Raw genomic sequence first — 21,004 nt, 5'->3', positions numbered from 1 at the left:
CTTGACCCCTGCCACCCTGGATTCAGCAGAAGTCTTGAAGAGAGCACCTTGTAGACCCAGTGAACAACCCCAGCTCTAGTTTCTGGAGGAACAGAGCAGACTTTATTTGCAAATAATTGTGCTTCCCTATTTTAAAATGCCTGTGGGCTACTGAAGAACTAACACAGCTTATTCTTTGGACAAGCTCAGAACTCACGCAGGGCAGAAAAGTGGAGGGTATTCCTCAAATCATTGTATGGCAGACAAAACAAGAAAAAGGCACAGATGCCTGGGGCAAGAGATTATGGTTCACAAACATGCCAAGAGCCCAAGAGGAAAAGCTGGGAGGAATTTTCTCTTGGAAACTGGGAGCACTGGAAAGTATCTGTGCATTCCAGGGAATTTAGACAGCACCACATGCCCAGGGCAGGATGCATCTTCGTAAAAGACCTGATAAGATGCTAAACTTTAACCCCTGATATATCTCCTGGTACAGGGCAAACAGGAAGCAGAACTCTAAGCAGACTGGCTGGCCACTGAAGGAAAGAGCCCAGCACAGAGTCAATCCACAAACACTGGAGAGGTGTTTCTTTTTTCTTTTGAACCCCTCTCCCTTCTCACTTCTACTGCACATTACCTTAGCACCTAGTATTCAAGCAAGTCTCTGCCAAAACACTAGCTGAACACAAGCTACAAAAACAGACTTTAGAGATCAAAGTGACAAAGAAAGCACACTTAAAAAAAAAAAAAAACTATAAGAAAACCACTTAAAAGGCAAGTAACACCAAGCAACAAAATTAAACCATGAGTAAAGAATACTTTCCAGAGTCGCCATATCATAATAGTCAGTATGTCCGGTTTTCAAGAAAGAGTTACAGAGAATATAAAGAAAAAGAGCATATAGCCCATTCACGGGAGAATTTAACAGAATTTGTCCTTGCAGAAGCACAGACATTAAATGCAGACTTTAAATCACTGTCTTAGATATGCTCCAAGAGCTAAAGGAAAGCAAGGACAAGAAACTAAAGGAAACCAGGACAACGAAGTCTCAACAAACAGAGAATCAATAAAGAATCATTTTAAAAAGGAACCAAACACAAACACTGATGCTTAAAATTATAATAACCAGAATGAAAAACACACTAGAGGGTCTCAACAATAGATCTGAGTACAGAGGAAAAAAACTCAGTAAACTTAAAGGTAGACCAATTGAAACATTATATATATAAAGACATGAATCTACACATTCAAGAGGTTCAAGAAACCACCAGAATAAACACAAGGAGATCTGCACTGGAATAAAATAATAAATCACTGCTAAAAGCCAGGAAAAAGAGAATCTTTGAGAAGAAACTTGTTACATACAAGGAATCCTCAATAAGATTAAACAATAAATTTCTCATCAAATTCAACAGGGGCCATTAAGAGTGTGTACAATGGCATTTTTTAATTTCTGGAAGAAAAAACTTGTCACTTAAGAATTCCAAATCAAGCAAAATTATCCTTCAAATATGGAAAAAAACAGACATCCCAATGAAACACAAGGTGAGGGAATCTGTTGCTAAGAGACTTGCCCCACATGAATCTGGAGAAGGGTTTCTTCTGGGTAACCAAAAGAACACTGTTGTTCAGTCACTAAGTGTGTCCGACTCTGTGACACCATGGACTGCAGCCCACCAGGCTCCTCTGTCTATGGGATTTCCCAGGAAACAATACTGTAGTGGGTTGCCATTTCCTTCTCCCGGGAATCTTCCCAATCAAGGGATCAAACCCATGTTCCCTGCATTGGCAGGCAGATTCTTTAACACTGAACTACCAGGGAAACCCCCGGTAAAGCTTAAATACAGGTAAAAATTAAAGCCAACATTATGATAGTTTTGATTTGTAACTCATTATCTTTCCTACATGGTTTAACATCTACTTCTGCATCACTGACTACGCTAAAGCCTTTGACTGTGTGTGGATCACAACAAACTGTGCACAATTCTTAAAGAGATGGGAATACCAGACCACCTGACCTGCCTCCTGATAAATCTGTATGCAGGTCAAGAAGCAAGTTAGAACCAGACATGTAACAACAGACTGGTTCCAATTTGGGAAAGAGGCACGTCAAGGCTATGTACTGCCACCCTGCTTATTTAACTTATATGCAGAGTATATCATGAGAAATGCTGGGCTGAATGAAGCACAAGCTAAAATCAAGATTGCAGGGAGAAATAAATATCAAAAACCTAAAATATGTAGATGACACCACCATTATGGCAGAAAGCAAAGAGGAACTAAAGAGCCTCTTGATGAAGGTGAAAGAGGAAAGTGAAAAACCTGGCTTAAGACTCAACGTTCAAAAAACTAAGGGCTTCCCTTGTGGCTCACCTGGTAAAGAATCTGCATGCAATGTTGGAGACCTGGGTTGGATTCCTGGGTTGGGAAGATCTCTGGAGAAGGGAAAGGCTACCTACTCAAGTATTCTGGCCTGTAGAATTCCGTGGACTGTATAGTCAGTCCATGGGGTCACAAAGAGTAGGACACAATTGAGCGACTTTCACTAAAATGGAAAAAAAAAAAAAAAAAAACAACTAAGATCATGGCATCTGGTCCCATCACTTCATGGCAAATAGATATGGAAACAATGGAAAACAGTGAGAGACTTTATTTTCTTGGGCTCCAAAATCACTGCAGATGGTGACTACAGCCATGAAATTAAAAGATGCTTGCTCCTTAGAAGAAAAGCTATGACAAACCTAGACAGCACATTAAAAAGCAGAGACATTGCTTTTCCATACAGTCAAAGCTATGGTTTTTCCAGTAGTCATGTATGGATGTGAAAGTTGGACCATAAAGAAAGCTGAGCACCAAAGAGTTGATACTTTTGAACTGTGGTGTTGGAGAAGACTCTTGAGAACCTCTGGGACTGCAAGGAGATCCAACTAGTCAATCCTAAAGGAAATCAACCCTGAATATCCATTGGAAGGACTGATACTGAAGCTGAAGCTCCAATACTTTGGCCATATGTGAAGAGCCGACTCACTGGAAAAGACTCTGATGCTGGGAAAAACTGAAGGCAGGAGGAGAAGGGGACGACAGAGGAGGAGATGGTTGGATGGCATCACCGACTCAATGGACGTGAGTTTGAGCAGGCTCCAGAAGTTGGTGAAGGACAGGGAAGCCTGGCATGCTGCAGTCCATAGTGGTCAAAAAGAGTCGGACACAACTGAGCAACTGAACAACAAAATCATTTAAAAGATAAATGCATGACACAAATTTTGAAAAAACAACAGAAAGGTTGGGGGGTATAGATGTATAGGAGCAGAATCTTTGCATGCTATTGAAGCTAAGTTGGTATCAATTCAAACAAAGGTATTATAATAAATTTAGGATAACTGTAATCCTCATGGAAAGCAAGGACATACAGTTGGCCCTTGAAAAACACAAGTTTGAACAATGCAGGTCCACTTATACGTAAGTTTTCCATAGTAAATAATACTACAGTTCTACATGATCCAGAGTTGTTTGAATCCGTGGATGCAGAACCTTGGATATAGAGGAATCACGTATATATTTGGAGAACCAACTATACATTATATTTGGACAAAGAGTAGGCTAATAGTTGCCCAGGTTGAAGGTGCTGAGGGCAAATGAGAAGTGAATGCTAAAGATTACAGTGCATATTTCTGACCTGATAAAAATTCTAATTGTGATGATGGTTGCACAAGTCTTTGAATACTGTAAAAATCATTGAATTACATGCTTTAAATGGTTCGGTTGTATACTATGTGAATAAAGTTGTAATATTTTAAAAATCAACAATAGAAAACAACTAAATTTTTTAAAGAGGCAAAAGATTTGAATACATACATCACCAAAGATGCAAGAATGGCAAATAAGCACATGAAAAGGAGATCAAAAGTATTATTCATTAAGGAAATGCAAATTAAAACTACAAGGATATCGCAGACATAGAAAACAAATCTTGACTACCACAGGGCTTGAAGAGGAGAGAGATAAATTAGAAGTATGGGGTTAATAGATACACATTACTACATAAAATAGATAAGAAACAAAGATTTACTGTTTAATACTATATCCAGTATCTTATAATAACCAATAAGACAAAAATCATCTCAAAAAAACTACCACAAAGATATTCTTCTTTAATGGCAACTTGAAAAAAAACAAAAACAAACCCTGACTATACCAAGTGTTGAAGAGGATATAAAGCAACTGGAACTCTCAAATGCTCCTGATGGGAATGTAAAATGTTACAACCACTTTAGAAAATTGTTTGTCAGTTCCTTAAACAATTAAGCATGCACTTACTATAAACTAGCCATTTCATTCCTATTTACTCAAGGTAAATGAAGGCCTATGGTCATACATGCACTCAAATGTTAAAAGCTTCCTTTTCAATAGCTGAAAACTAAAAACAATCTGTCAATAGGTTAATAAATTGCTAAAACCATACAAAGGAATAATAGTGAACACCAAAAAAGAAATGAAATAATGATACACGCAACAAGAATTACCTCAAAATACTTATAATGATGGAAATAAACCAGACAAAAAGTTTGCATGTATATTATATACTTATTTGTATGTCTAGACACACATATAGACTCCATTCATAGAAAACTCTAAAAAACGCAAATTAATCTACAGTAATAAAAAAGCAGATCACTGGTGACCTGGAGGAGGCTAGAAAGAGGAACAGATAACTCAGATATACTATAAAAATATATAAGGAAAGTTTTGGGAATGATGGATATGTTCACTGACTTGACTATGTTAATGGTTTCATGTACATACATTAGTAAGTGTCATATATTCAAAGTCAATCATATCTGAATAAAGCTTTTTTAAAAGAATAAATCTCAAAACAGATCTCAACCCAACATGTATACGTATGCCTGAGTCCCTCTGCTGATCACCTGAAAGTATCACAACTTGTTAACTGGCTATACTCCAATATAAAACAAAAAGTTCGAAAGGAAAAAAAAAGTAAAATATTAATATTAAAAAATAGATCTCAATTCAAATTTTAATTTATATTAAATGTTAAATCATTTATACACATTAGTTAATGAGACAAGGTAGATTAAAGATTGAGAGGGACAGAGTAGACTTTAAAAAAAATGACCAAACTATATGCTGCCTATAAGAGAAATATTTTTGGGTTTCCTAGGTAGCCCAGTGGTAAAAAATTCTGCCAATGGAGGAGACACCAAGAGACATGGGTTCAATCCCTGGGTCAGAAGATTCCCTGGAGCAAGAAATGGCAAACCACTCCGGTATTCTTGCCAGGGAAATATCATGGCCAGAGGACTATAGTCCATGGGTTGCAAAGACTATAGCCCATGGGTTGCAAAGAGTTGGACACAATTTTGCAACTAAACAACAAGCCAAAAACAAAAAGAGAAACACTTAATAAATACAAAGACTCTGTTAAGTTTAAAGAAAATAAAACAAATCAATGGGGAATGATATATCCTGCTAATAGAAGAATATAAAGGCAAGAGTAACCATTCTGATATCAGATATATACTACAGAACAAACACTCCACAGATAGAAAGGGACATTTTATAACCATAAAGGGGTATCAGTAAAAAGACATAACAATTAGGAAAGTATATGTACCTAGCCTTAAAATATATGAAGCAACACTTGACAGGATTAAAGGAAGAAACAGACAATGTTCCAAACATAACAGACTTTTAACATATGATTTTCGGCAATTAATAGACGAACTAGATTCACCCCATCCCCCCAAATCAATAAAGACATAAAAGAGCTTAACAATAAAACTGTCTTGATCTAACTGACTACAACACTATATTCATTCAACAGTAGAATACATATTGCTTTTCAAATACATATGACACATTCACCAACACAGACAATATTCTGGGCCTTGAGATAAGTCTTAGTGGACTTTAAAGGACTAAAATCATCCAGAGTGCAATCGCTAACAATAAAGAAATTAAATTAGCAGCCAACAATTACCTATCTAGCAATGTAACTGGCAAATAAGTAATAGACTTCTAAATTTGAGGGTAAAAGAGAAAAGCAAGAGAAATTTGGAAAACATTTTGAACTAACAACAAATAAACAACATATCAGATTCTGTGGAATGCAATAAAAATGTTAGGAGGGAAACTTGAAGCTTTAAATATTTTTACTAGAAAAGATATACTTTTACTAACACTTCATGGCAAATAGATGGGCAAACAACGGAAACAGTGAGACTTTATTTTTTTGGGCTCCAAGATCACTGCAGATGGTGACTGCAGCCATGAAATTAAAAGACGCTTGCTCCTTGGAAGAAAAGCTATGACAAACCTAGACAGCACATTAAAAAGCAGAGACATTACTTTGCCAACAAAGGTCCATATAGTCAAAGCTATGGTTTTTCCAGTAGTCACGTACAGATGTGAGAGTTGGACCATAAAGAAAGCTGAACACTGAAGAATTGATGCTTTTGAACTGTGGTGTTGGAGAAGACACTTGAGAGCCCCTGGGACTGCAAGGAGATCCAACCAGTCCATCCTAAAGGAAATCAGTCCTGAATACTCATTGAAAGGACTGATACTGAAGCTGCAACTCCAATACTTTGGCCACCTGATGTGAAGAAGTGACTCATTTGAAAAGACCCTGATGCTGGGAAAGATTGAAGGAGGGAGGAGAAGGGGATGACAGAGGATGAGATGGTTGGATGACATCACCAACTCAATGGACATGAGTTTGAGCAAGCTCCGGGAGTTGGTGATGGACAGGGAAACCTGGTGTGCTGCAGTCCATAGAGTCGGACACAACTGAGCAACTGGACCAAACTGAACTGAACTAGAAGAGAAGATCTAAAATCAAAGATCTAAGGTGCCGCCATGAAGACGTCAAAACATTAGAGCTAAATACATACAAGGTATGTAGAAAGAAGGAAATCATAAAGATTAAAGGAGAAATCAGTAAAACACAGAAAACAGGCAAATAACTTTAAAAATTAAAGTCAGTTTGTTTCTTTAAAAAGGTGAACAAAACTGACAAATTCCAGATACACTGGCTAAAGAAAAAGGAAACCAAACATCAAACTCCAAAAACCGAAACAACAAAGTAAAACAAAATAAAAAGCAGAGACCACAAATCACCAACATTAAGAATAAAAATAGGGCTTATCACTACTGACACACCACTGTCAGTAGTGTGTCAAATAATAACAGGGTAATAATAATAATCACAAATAACAACAAGCCAATAAAAATAACAGGTTAATAAAAAATACTATACATATTTACTATCTCCAAAAATAAAATTTGGGGCCTCCCTAGTGGCTCAGTGGTAAAGAATCTGCCTGCCAATGCAGGAGACACGGGATTGATCCGTGTCTGATCCAGGAAGATCCCACATGCCTCGGAGCAACTAAGCCAGTGAGCCACAACTCACTCACGGGCTTACAGCCCGTGCTCTTGAGCCCACGAGTTCCAACTACTGAAGTTCTCTTACCCTAAAGCTGGTGTTCCACAACGAGAAGCCACAATGAGAAGCCCACACACCACAACAAGAATAGCCCCTGCTTGTCACAACTAGAGAAAAGCTCCTGCATCAACAAAGACTCAGCACAGCCAAAAATAATAAATAAATAAAATTATTTGTAAAAAATAAATTTTTCAGGGCTTCCCTGGTGGCTCAGTGGTAAAGAATCTGCCTGCCAATTCAGAGGACATGGATTCGATCCCTGGTCCAGGAAGATCACATACCCGTGGAGCAACTAAGCCTGTGGGCCACAACTGCTGAGCCCACACACGGCAACTACTGCAGCCTGTGCGCCCCTAGAGCTCATGCAGCCCAACAAGAGCAGCCTCCACAACAGGAAGCCCACATACCTGCAATGAAGAGCAGTCCCTGCTCGCTGCAACTAGAGAAAGCCCACATGCAGCAACAGAGACCCAGTGTGGCCAAAAATAAATAAATAAATATATCTTTATAAAAAATTAGAGCATACAGATTTTAATATTTTAAAAGCACATTAACAAACTTCAGTACACTGACAATGTTTTCAAGTGTACAGTTCAGTAGTGTTAAATCTCCCTCCTTTTTAAGGAGGGAGATTAATATCCCATTTTATGTATATAACACATCTTGTTTATCCATTCAGCCTCTGATACGCATTTGAGTTGCTTATACTTCTTGACTACTATGAATAGTTCTTCTATGACCATGAGTATACAAATATCTCTGAGAGACTCTGCTTCCAGATATATCCACTGGAAGTGGAATTGCTGGATCATTCTTTTTTACAGTAATCTTTTTAAATTTTTTGAAGGGCCTCTGTACTGTTTTCCATAGCAGCTATGACACTTTTACAGTCCCACTAACAGTGCACAAGGGTTCCAATTTCGCCACAGCCTCACTAACACTTGTAATTTTGTGGGTTTTTTTAAACAGTAGCCATTCCAAAGGTGTGCTGTGACCTCATTGTGATTTTTCATCTGCATTTCTACAGTGATTAGTAATGTTGAACACTTTCATATCAGTAATGTCACGGGGATATTTGTACCCTCTGACATGATGAGAAGAGGACTTAACTTCTGTGGTATTCTTTCCCCAAACCCTTAAACCCAATCTAGTCAGGAGAAAAACATCAGAGAAATCCAGATTCGGGGACATTCAACAGGTACCTGGCCAGTATTCAAGACTGTCAAGGTCATGAAAAACCAAAAAAGACTGACAAACTGTTACAGGCCATGGGAGACCAAGAGACATGGAAATTAAATGCAAAAGAACATTAACGGGAAAAAAAAAAAGATGAAAAAAATTTTAAAGTATAGCATTCAGTTAATAGTAACATATAATTGTCTCTTAGTTTTCACAGATATACCATGTTATTGTACAAAGTTAATAATGAAGAAACTGGATAAAGGATATACAGGAACTCTCTGTACTACCTTTGTAACTTTTCAGTAAATCTAAAAGTATTCCAAAACATTAAATTAATTAAAACAAATTAAACAAGCTGACTAAAAAAATTCGTAGAGAAAAACAAGTAGAGCCAAAAACACCATTAGCACTCTTTAAAAAAGAATTTTTTTTAAAGACAAGAAAATGTGGGAGAGCAGAAGAAAAAATGGAAGAGAGGAAGATAATAATGAGGAAGGGCTATCTCTGCAAGACATAATAGGAACAATTAAAACAGTGTAGTACTGGCCATGAAAAGACACATCACTAAACAAAATGAAAGTCCAGAAATGAAGCCAAATCATATGTGAACTTTGTATTTTTAAAAAGTGTCATTTGAATTCAACAGGAGAAATCAGATTATTCAGAACATGTATTTTGAACAAATGGATAGTCACCTAGGTGAAAAATAGCTCCATACCTCATAGTTCACATTGCAATAAATTCTGGATGGATCATTAACCTAAAAAAATTTTAAGCCACATACTAGAAAAAGCCTACCAAAGAGTGTGAAATAATCTTGGTATAGAAAATTGCCCTTCCAGTATGCTACCAAACCAGGAGAATTCTTTTTAATGATAATAACATGGTCACTTATCTCTGTATGGCCAAAGGCAAAATCAAAACACAAACCAGCATTTAGGAGGAAAAAACCCTGTAATACCCCAAAGGGCTAATTTCCCTAATACATTAAGAGCTCTTACATAACTATCAACAAATGTACCATGAGGAATGCACCAAAAGGAAAATGAGTTAAGAATATGAATGAAAACTTCACATAATGAAAATAAAAATGGCTTTTAAGCATATGAAGAGGTGCTCAACTTCTCTCAAAATAACATAAATGCAGATTAAGGCTATGTTTATTTTTACCCACCAGAAAGAAAAATATTAAAATATTAATACTGATAGATGGAAAGGGTTAAAAGCTATATTCTGAATCCCTCTTTCAGGCTCTTCAGGAAAATATCTTGACAGTTCTTGCAACATCAACCCTGAAGATAGATGACAGTCCTATAGGGTCTGCTATGTACTAATAACTAATCCCAGAATGCGTTTTAGTCTGCTGTACTTGGCTGTCAGAAATGTATATTGTATGACTTATAATTTATTGTCTACATCTATATTAAAATAAAAGAGCTAGCCACTTACAAATATAGGGGCTAAAATGTATGCTAATGTTACCTGTACTCGCACGTCAACCTTACAATCAAAATGCTGGAAACATCAAAACCTGCATCAGAGTTTGGAGGCCTCTGTATTGTAACTGTATATGCTTTTCCTTCACAGGTGTATTTGGTGGTGGATAAGTCGATTGTGACTTTTGAGTCTGATCAGTGATCCCAAACTGAAACTGACTCAGGTAGTCATGCAACTGTGCTGAGGAAACCATGTCGAAAACAGTCTATTCTCATGTAATGTCAATTAGTACATCTCAATAGAGGGGATATGGCAAAATCCACTAAAATTTCAGATGCACATACCCTCTGACCCAGCAATTCCTCTTCCAGGAATTTTTGCCTACAGCAAATCACCCACATATCTATGATTACATTGTATATGGTTATTCACTGCAGTATTGTTTTTTAAAAAAGACTAATAATAACTAAATGTTATTATGGTTAAATGGTTAAATAAATAACAGTTCATTTTTACAATTAAATAACATGCAGATGTATATGAGAGAGTTTTTTACTACTTATGTGCAGTGATCTCCAAGGTACATTATTAATGAAAAAGCAATTCATAAAACACTATATTCTACACATTTGTGTAAAAAGTGTTTATGTATGCAGAAAACAGCTCCAGACAGATATCAACAATGTGGTAACCTCCCCAGGAAGGAAACTACATGGTAAAGAAACAGGAATGGTAAGAGCTAAAAGCTGATAATTATATTCAATTTCCTACTGACATATACATTATTCAGCAATCTTACCATCATCTTAAACTCAACACATAAAGAGTACCTCAGCATTGATCTCTACTTTCAAAACAACCCTCTATCCAACACTCTCTAACTCAGTAAAAGACCATCGATATTCAGCTGTCCACAAAGGAATTTGAGCAACTCCCTTCCCTCATCTCAGCCCACATCCATTAAGTCATACAATACTACTGTTAGACAGCCATGATTTAAGCTTGTTCAGTATCCATTCCCTCTTCTCACTAGAATACCATGCTTGAGGAGATTCTATTTGTTTCTGGTTCTAATAACTCCAATATGCAAGCACTCAAGCACTCATTTTTTCCTCCAAATCTGTGAGTTATATCTTTTCATTTCTACTTTTCGCTTCAGATATCCAGATCTATTTCTGTTACTGACAACGAAATAATATACATGTTTCTTGAAAACTGGTAAATAAAGGTCAAAAATGAAGCATCTGGACTGATGACATCTCCAAGAGCCTGTGATCTTACAGAACACCAGAAAATGGAGCATACAATGTCAAAACCAATTTGGTCAGAACTCTACTCTGGAAGATAGTCAAAAGTTTATAGTACCAAGTAAACAACAAAGAGGCAACTTAAAAACTGTAAGAGTTTTGTGTCATTTCCAGTTGCCTAGGCTCTACCACTTACTAGCGTGACAATGGTCTTGAAGACAGCATCCCATGTTCCTAGTGCCAAACTCTGGCCGCTGGTTCCTGAAGGGGTGGAGCAGAGCTTGTCCTCAAAGAACTGTGGTTTTAAGTTTTAACCTAACTAAGGGAGGAGGACTGACTTAGGCATTTGCTCTTGTATCCTTTAACCTGGATGAAGTGTGTTTTAAGTTTAAGAAGTTAACTGTAATCCCCAGGATAACCATTTAAAAAAATATACATGGGAAACGAAGTAAGAATCAAAATCTTTTACAAGGAACAAAGAAGAACATTTTATACTGAAAAGCAGGTCAAAACACCAAGAACATAAAAAACAATTATAAACATACATGCACCAAACATCAGAGCTCCAAAATACATGGGCGGTGGGAGGAGAGAACAAAACTGAAGGGAGAAACAGACTGTTCTTTAGTAATATATCTCAAGTTTCAGTAATGAGTAGAACTTAGAAAACCACGAAAGAAATAGAAGAGTTACTACAACCTATCTAGGCTCAATATATGTATACAGAAAACTGCACTAAAATCAGCAAAATACACATTCTTCTTGAACACCCACAAATGGTTTCCAAGACTGATAACAGTACCAGTCACAAACAAGTGTCAATAAATTTTAAAAGATCTGAAATCAGATCTTACCAATCCACAGTAGAATGAAAATAAAAATCAATAAAAGAAGGAAAACTGGAAAATCCACAAATATATGGAAATTACACAATATTCTCTTAAATAACCGAGTCAAAGAAGAAATCATGATGGAAACTGGAATATACGTTAAGACAAATGGAAAACATATATAAATGACATACGAAATTTCACGTGATACATAGAAAGCAACACTCCAGTTAAATTCATACCTGATAATACCTATGTTGCAAAGAAGATGCTTGAGTAGGGTGAAATGCAGTGAAGGGAGTGACAGTTTAAATATACAGGATCTCTCTCTTTTTTTTTAATTGAGGTACAGTTGATTTACAATGTCATCTTAGTCTCTGGTGTACAGCAAAATGATTCAGACATATATATGTTTATATATACATACACACACACATAGGTATGTATATGTATATATTGTTTTTCAGTTTCTTCCCTTAGTTTATTATAAGATAATGAATATAGTTCCCTGTGCTATACATAAAATAAAGATAGCAATAATACAGCGTTTCTAATTATATACCTACCTTGCTGCTGCTGCTGCTGCTGCTGCTAAGTCGCTTCAGTCATGTCCGACTCTGTGCGACCCCACAGACAGCAGCCCACCAGGCTCCTCTGTCCCTGGGATTCTCCAGGCAAGAACACTGGAGTGGGTTGCCATTTCCTCCTCCAATGCATGAAAGTGAAAGTGAAGTCGCTCAGTCGCGTCCGACTCTTCACAATCCCATGGACTGCAGCCTACCAGGCTCCCCCATCCATGGGATTTTCCAGGCAAGAGCACTGGAGTGGGCTACCATCGCCTTCTCTGATACCTACCCTCAAGGAGCTAGAAAAAGAGCAAACTAAGCCCCAAACCAGCAGGAAAAAGTAAAGTGTAAAGATCAGAGATAAAACAGAAAATAGAAAAATAACAGGAACAATCAACAAAACCAGTTATTTGATAGATCAACAAAACTGACAAACTTTTTGACTAGGAAAGCAAAGACAAATTACTAAATTCAGAAATGAGTGGGAACATTATTGCTGACCTTAACAAAAATAAGAATTAAAAGAGAATACCATCAACAAATGTACACCAACAAATTAGATTACCTACAGGAAACAGACAAATGCCTAGGAAAATGCAAACTAACAAAAATGACTCACAAAAGAAAATCTGAATAGATCTAGAACAAGAGATTGACTCAATAAACAAGGAAAAACCTCCCAACAAAGAAAAGCACTGTACCAGATGCCTTCATAATTGAATTCCAACAAACATTTAAAGTGGAGAAGGCAATGGCATCCCATTCCAGTACCCCTGCCTGGGAAACCCCATGGACGGAGGAGCCTGGTAGGCTACAGCTCATGGGGTCGCAAAGAGTCGGACAAGACTGAGCGGCTTCACTTTCAATTTTCACTTTTCATGCACGGGAGGAGGAAATGGCAACCCACTCCAGTATTCTTGCCTGGAGAATCCCAGGGACAGAGGAGCCTGGTGGGCTGCCGTCGATGGGGTCGCACAGAGTGAGACACGACTGACGTGACTTAGCAGCAGCAGCAAACATTTAAAGAAATATAAACAGAAATCCTTCTCAAACTTCTGAAAAACTTGAAGAGGCAACACTTTCTAGCTCATTCTATGAGTAGTCTGACCCCTTGGACTGTAGTTCACCAGGCTCCTGGAAAAATGGGTATTAGATATTAAAGAACAGTATCATCAATACTATACATCAGGCACATTGTGGGATTTTGCTAACCACTCTGCAAATACAATTAGCATTTCTACAGGAAAATGCATTTCATGCTTCAAAATAATTTTGGAACAGAATTTAGAATCTTTTAAATACACACCAAATTTAGACTATAACACAGATGGCACTGCAAATCAATAAGGAAAAATGAACTGAAAGAAAGAAGGAAAGAAAGAAAAAAGAAGTCATAAAAATATTAAGAGAAGGGACTCCCTTGGTGGTCCAGTGGTTAGAACTCCACATTTCCACTCCATATTTCCACTATAAGAGGCACAGATTCAGTCCTTGGTCAGAGAACTATCCCACATGCTGTGCACTGCAGCCAAAAAACAAACAAAAAAACAAACTTAGAGGAAAATGTGAAAGTATTCCCTATATAACTCTGGAGTAGGGAAAGCCTGTTTAACTAATGGTTCAAAATATCAGAAGCCATGACACATAAGATTAATAAATTCAACTAAATAAAAATCAAAACCTTCTGTATGGATAAAAACCCCAAGAGCAAAGATTAACAGCAAGAATGAATCATCAAAAAAGCCTAATATGTGAAGTGCTCCTATGAAAGCTCCAATAAATCAAAAAGAAAAAGATCAACGACTAAATAGAAAAAGCATATGAAGAGATCACAGAAGGGACATGAATTGCTCTTAAAAACATGAAAAGATGCTCAGATTCAGTCATAATAAGAGAAATGCAAAATACAGGCTCTGAGATACTTTCACCTACGGATTACCAAAGACTGAAGAATAGGTTTTCATTCATTACTGCTGTTCATTACACAAACTGGTACAACCACTAAACAGAATAATTTGGGAATATCTACCAAAATTAACTGCAAAATCTCTTTGACTCGACAGTTTCACATCTGAGAATTAATAAAATCCCACAGATGTCACTGCATACAAGCAAAATGACATATATACAAGCAGTAGTCATAAACACAAAAGATTAGAAAGTCCATCAACAGATGACTAATTCCATAACATGCAGTAATAAATAAAGCTCTATACTGATAGTAGATAAATTATTTGGGGAAAAAATTTAAGATGCAAGAGAATATGCATACTATTAATCCATTTGTATTAAAGTTACAAAAATATGTGTCCTCATATTTATTGGTATATGCAGAAAAGTAATAGAAACTATGTTGGTGACAGAAAATTTACTGAGAAACTGTGTAGATGGTGAACAGAAGTAAGAGGGAGGGTTTTTAATATTTAAAATTTTGGATAATGTGACTTATGGTCTAAACATTAAATTTAAAAATACATATTGCTAGCCAAAAACACTATTTTTTCCTCTTATTTACTCATGTCATGACACTATTCTATGCCAAAAACACTTTATAGAGTTGGCTGCCCAAAATGGAAGTACATACTAACAGTAGCTTAATCTCTACTTTTTTGAGATTCATCAGTTACTTAATTTTCACAGTATGCCACAGATGAATAAATTGATGCCTACACATTTAAGAATGGTACTGAGCTATAAAGAAACATAGGATTTCTTTGAGAAAGGTAACTAAAAATGGAAATGAAAACTAGAAATACAAAAGGGGCCTTAGGAAAGCACACCAAAATTTAAGAGAAATCAAATTTCTTTATATTCAAACAACAAAGATCCACAGGGTGTCAAAATTAACATTCATTAGAAACATCATTTGTCTAGCAATAAACAAAAGAGGGAAAAAAGAATCTAAAACAACAGATTTTTATCTCTAACCAAGAAAAAAAAAGTGGCTTATTTTCCCAACAGTAATTTCTAATATAAGAAATTGTATCCATTAAAAAAAAAAAAACTCAAGATTTTAATTAGAAGTATGTGGATCATTGTACACTAAAAACACAAAACAAAACTTAAGTTTGTCCAAAAAGTAGAAAAGTTGTGTTTCAGTAAAAAGAAAAATATTTGAGTGGCCATCACTATTTGATATAAATGAATTACCAGATATTTTAAAATACATCTGCACTCCAGTTCTCAAGAAAATTTTTTTCAAATTTTCTGCACTTACCGCCATTATCTGTTCTTTTTAAAGCTCCATCCTTATGAGGGCACAGTTCACATCTCTATTAAAAGGGGGGGAAACAAAGAGATTTTTCAGATTACCAAAGTATAACATCTTCCCTGTAACTTCAAAACTATTCAAAATGTGGTAGTGGCATTTTCTCTTAGTTCCCACCAAGAATATTTCAGAAAGACCCTCACCAAGTAATTCTCTATGATAAGTGATCATCCTCAGAGTACCAGACAAGAACTTTTAAAAAGTAAAATTTAGTGAACAGTTAAATGTTAAGACTTTTTTCCTTCTTGTTGTATTAATAAAAATAAAAAGATTCTCTGAACACAGTATTTGGGCATGGTTTTTAATATTTGCCTCTATCCCTTTACTGTCTGAGTAGAATCAATCAGGATTATTACACAGTCAGTTGGATCTGGTTTCTCCTGAAATAAAGAGGCAAACTTAAATTCAGAATTTTGATTTAAGCAGCTTATGATCTCATATGTGCTGACCTGCCTTTGGAAGGCAAGAACTGCTCTAATTATTCCCATTATTCTTTTCATTCACAGCACAATGATACTCCGTAGTTATTATGGATCCCTCTCTCTACCACTCCCCACAATTTAAAACCAGAAATAAATACCAAGCCAGTATTACCATTTCTTTTCTCTACTGACAAGAGGACTGAAATAATTATAAAAATAATTAAAAGAGTTTTCAGTGGCACTGTCTTACTATAAAGACTATATTCCTAGAAGTCATAAAGTCATATATAACTACTTATTATCTGTACCCTTCCTTACTCTCCAAAGAGGTTTTGAAAGAGTCAATTCTTAGGTAGGTTGATGAAGTCCAGGGTGCCTGAGGAGGAAAAGGGGATTTGGGGCTGGAAAGGAGGAGAAAAGGACAAACGTTTTTATTCCCTACATTCCTCAGTCTTAGTCACATAAAACGTTTTTTGTTTTTTTTTCCTATAAGCCCAGAGCTGATGATTACACAACAAAACAACTCATCTTAAACTCTGTACCAAGGATTATATTTCACACCAGTCAGAATGGCTGCTATCCAAAAGTCTACAAGCAATAAATGCTGGAGAAGGTGTGGAGAAAAGGGAACCCTCTTACACTGTTGGTGGGAATGCAAACTAGTACAGCCACTATGGAGAACAGTGTGGAGATTCCTTAAAAAACTGGGAATAGAACTGCCATATGACCCAGCAATCCCACTGCTGGGCATATACACCGAGGAAACCAGAATTGAAAGAGACGCGTGTACCCCAATGTTCATCGCAGCACTGTTCACAATAGCCAGGACATGGAAGCAACCTAGATGTCCATCAGCAGATGAATGGATAAGGAAGCTGTGGTACATATACACAATGGAATATTACTCAGCCATTAAAAAAAAATACATTTGAATCGGTTCTACTGAGATGGATGAAACTGCAGCCCATTATACAGAGCGAAGTAAGCCAGAAAGAAAAACAACAATACAGTATACTAACGCATATATATGGAATTTGAAAGATGGTAACGATAACCCTATATGCAAGACAGAATAAGAGACACAGATGCATAGAACAATTTTATGGACTCTGAGGGAGAAGGTGAGGGTGGGACGTTCTGGGAGAATAGCATTGAAACGTGTATATTATCATATGTGAAACAGAACACCATTCCATGTTTGATGCATGAGACAAGGGCTCAGGGCCGGGGCAATGGGATGACCCAGAGGGATGGGATGGGGAGGGAGGTGGGTGGGGGGTCCAGGAAGGGGAACACATGTAAACCCATGGCTGATTCATGTCAATGTATGGCAAAAACTATTACAATATTGTAAAGTAATTAGCCCCCAACTAAAATAAATAAATTTATAAAAAAAAAAAAAAAAAGTATCCTGCTTGAGGACATGTTTTTCCTTCTTAAGAACCTTCTGACTAATCCTGTTATCTTAAAATGTAAATTGTGGGAGTCGGTCTGGTAAGACCTTTACAACCTTGAGACATTCTTTGATTTACTGTAATAACCAACTGAAAAAGTATCTAGCTCCCTTGCTAAGACTAGCGAGGAGGGCACTCTCCACCCCATTCTAATGTCTATGTCAGAAGCCTTCTCTGTCCTTTTACACTGTAATAAAACTTCTGCTACACAAGAGCCCTGAGTGGTCAAGCCTGGTCCCTGATCCTGAAGCTAAATTTTCTTCTTTGGAGATGATGAATCCAACATCATTCACCATAAACTATCAGTTTGAAGCATATAATACCATAATATAAATGAGCTACAAAGGAAAATAAAGACCAGGAAGTTAAGATAAAACAGTAAATAAGTACACAATAAGCTGGTTAGGGAGGATAAAGACCAAAGTAGTAAAATCATCTACATCCACCAGAAGCAGTTAAGGCATATACAAAACAATTAGATGTAAAATATTATATCAAAAACAGTCATCATGAGGGGAGACTACAAAACCAGGTTTTTTAAAATGCACTTGAAATTTAGAGGTCAGCAACTTAAAACAATCCTATATATATACAGAGTGCTATACCAAAATCTCATGGTAACTGCAAACAAAAATCTGTAATAGATAGCACACATAAAAAAGAAAAGGGAATCCAAACATAACACAAAGTATGAAAGTATGAAAGCATTAGTCACTCAGTCGTGTCCAACTCTGCGACCCCACTGACTATAGTCTGCCAGGCTCCTCTGTCCATGAGATTTCCCAGGCAAGAATACTCGAGAGGGCTGCCATTTCCTTCTCCAGGGGATCTTCCCAAATCAAGGATCAAACCCAGGTCTCCCATATTGCAGGCAGACTCTTCAATGTCTGAGACACCAGGGAAGTCCAGAAACATAACCCCAAAAAGCCATCAAATCACAAGAAAACAAAAGAAGAAGAATGGGTAAAAAAGACCTTCAAAACAAATCCAAAACAATTAACAAACTGGCAATGAGAACACATATATCAATAATTACCTTAAATGTAAACAGACTAAATGCTCCAACCAAAAGGCTGGCTGAATAGATACAGAAAGAAGATCCACATACATGCTGCCTACAAGAGACTTACTTCAGATCTAGAGACACACACAGACAAAGTGAGAGGGTGGAAAAAAGTATTCTAAGCAAATGGAAAAATCAAAAGTCAGGGTAGCAATGCTTGTATCACACACAGACAAAATGAGAGGGTGGCAAAAGGTATTATTCCATGCAAATGCAAAAATCAAAAGTAAGTCAGAGTAGTTATGCTTGTATCACACAGACAAAATGAGAGGGTGGAAAAGGGTATTCCATGCAAATGGAAAAATCAAAAGTAAGTCAGCTATGCTTGTACCAGACAAAACAGACTACAGACTGTTACAAGAGACAAAGAACATTATATAATGATCATACAATCAATCCAAGAAGATGAAACAACTGTAAATGTATATGCAACCAACACCAGAATATCTGAATACATAAGGTAAATATTAATGGACAAAAAAAGAGAAACTGACACTAATACAATAATGGTAGGGGACATCAAGTGCCCACTTCATCAGTGGACAGATATCCAGTCAGAAAAACAATAAGGAAACACTGACGGGCCAGTGATTAGGGCTCCACACTTTCAGTGCCAAGGTTCCCAGTTCACTCCCTGGCAACATGGTGCAGGAAAAGGTGCTCAATATTGCTAATTATCAGAGAAATACAAATAAAAATTACAATGAGGTATCCCTTCACAGTAGTCAGAATGGCCATCATTAAAAAGTCAACAGGATTTCCCTGGTGGTCCAGTGATTGAGAATCTGCCTGCCAATGCAGGGGACACAGGTTCAATCCCTGGTCTGGCAAGACTCCACCTGCCATGCAGCAACTAGGCCGAGGCACCACAACTACTGAAGCCCATGTACCCTAGAGTCTGTGCTCTGTGACAGAGGAGCCACCACAGTGAGAAGCCCTCATACCACAACTAGAGAGTAGCCCTCAAATAAGGTTTGTTGTTGTTTTTTAAGTCTACAAATAATACAGGCTGGAAAGGGTATGGAGAAAAAGGAACCCTCCTACAATGCTAGTAGGAATGTAAACTGGTGTAGCCACTATGGAAAACACAACAGAGATTCCCAAAAAACTAAAAATAGAGCTACCAAATGACTCAGCAATCCCACTACTGAAGGGGCATATATCCAGAGAAAAAACTCAAAAAGATACATGCACCCCAATGCAATATAAACAGCAGTACTATTTACAACAGCCAAGGTATAGAAGCAACCTAAATGCCCATCAACAGAGAAATGGATAAAAAAGATGTGGTGCGTGTGTATGTAGGGGTGTGTGTGTGCGTGTGTGTGTGCGCACATATATATACAATGAAATATTAGCCATTAAAAAGAATGAAATAATGTCATCTGCAGCAACATGCTCATCCTAGAGAGGATCATACTAAATAAAGAAAGTCAGAAATCAATTATCATATGGTATTACTTATACGTACAATCTTAAAAAATGATACAACTGAAACTTATGTACAAAACAGAAATAGACTCTCAAACATTTAGGAAAAAAACAAGTTACCAAAGGGGATGTGAGGAGGATAAATTAGGACTTTGGGATTAACATATACATACAACTATATATAAAACAGGTAAACAAAAAGGACCTACTGTATAGCACAGGGACCTATTACTCAATACCTTGCAATAATCTACAATGGAAAAGAATCTGAAAAAGACCACACACGTGTGTGTGAGTGTAGCTTGCTATATACACTGGAAACTAACACACTGTAAATTGACTATACTTCAATCTAATAAAAAGTAGATGTAGCTAATTTACGAAAAACCATTTAGCCTCACTTAGAAGGCAGTGGCACCCCACTCCAGTACTCTTGTCTGGAAAATCCCAGGGACGGAGGAGCCTGGTAGGCTGCAGTCCATGGGATCGTGAAGAGTCGGACGCGACTGAGCGACTTCACTTTCACTTTTCACTTCCATGCACTGGAGAAGGAAATAGCAACCCACTCCAGTGTTCTCGCCTGGAGAATCACAGGGACGGGAGACCCTGGTGGGCTGCCGTCTATGGGGTCGCACAGAGTCAGACACGACTGAAGAGACT

At 37.1% G+C, this 21,004-nt stretch overlaps 1 protein-coding gene across 50 annotated transcripts in view; it reads right to left on the bottom strand.

Annotated features, from left to right (window-relative positions):
* Positions 1-21,004, bottom strand: part of MLLT10 (MLLT10 histone lysine methyltransferase DOT1L cofactor) — a 205,848-nt gene that overhangs the window by 136,960 nt on the left and 47,884 nt on the right. For all 50 annotated transcript variants that reach the window (XR_014073059.1, XR_014073053.1, XR_014073062.1 and 47 more), the window contains exon 4: positions 15,924-15,978. Coding sequence is in view for 34 of the 50 variants with exons in the window: in XM_081556678.1 (XP_081412804.1) it covers positions 15,924-15,978 (55 nt within the window). In the remaining 16 variants the exon portion in view is untranslated. The remainder of the gene's footprint in view (positions 1-15,923; positions 15,979-21,004) is intronic.

Source organism: Giraffa tippelskirchi, chromosome 13 (assembly GCF_054371585.1).
Source record: "Giraffa tippelskirchi isolate mGirTip1 chromosome 13, T2T-mGirTip1v1.2.pri, whole genome shotgun sequence".
Classification (NCBI taxonomy): domain Eukaryota; kingdom Metazoa; phylum Chordata; class Mammalia; order Artiodactyla; family Giraffidae; genus Giraffa; species Giraffa tippelskirchi.
This window is presented reverse-complemented; position numbering and strand designations above follow the sequence as displayed.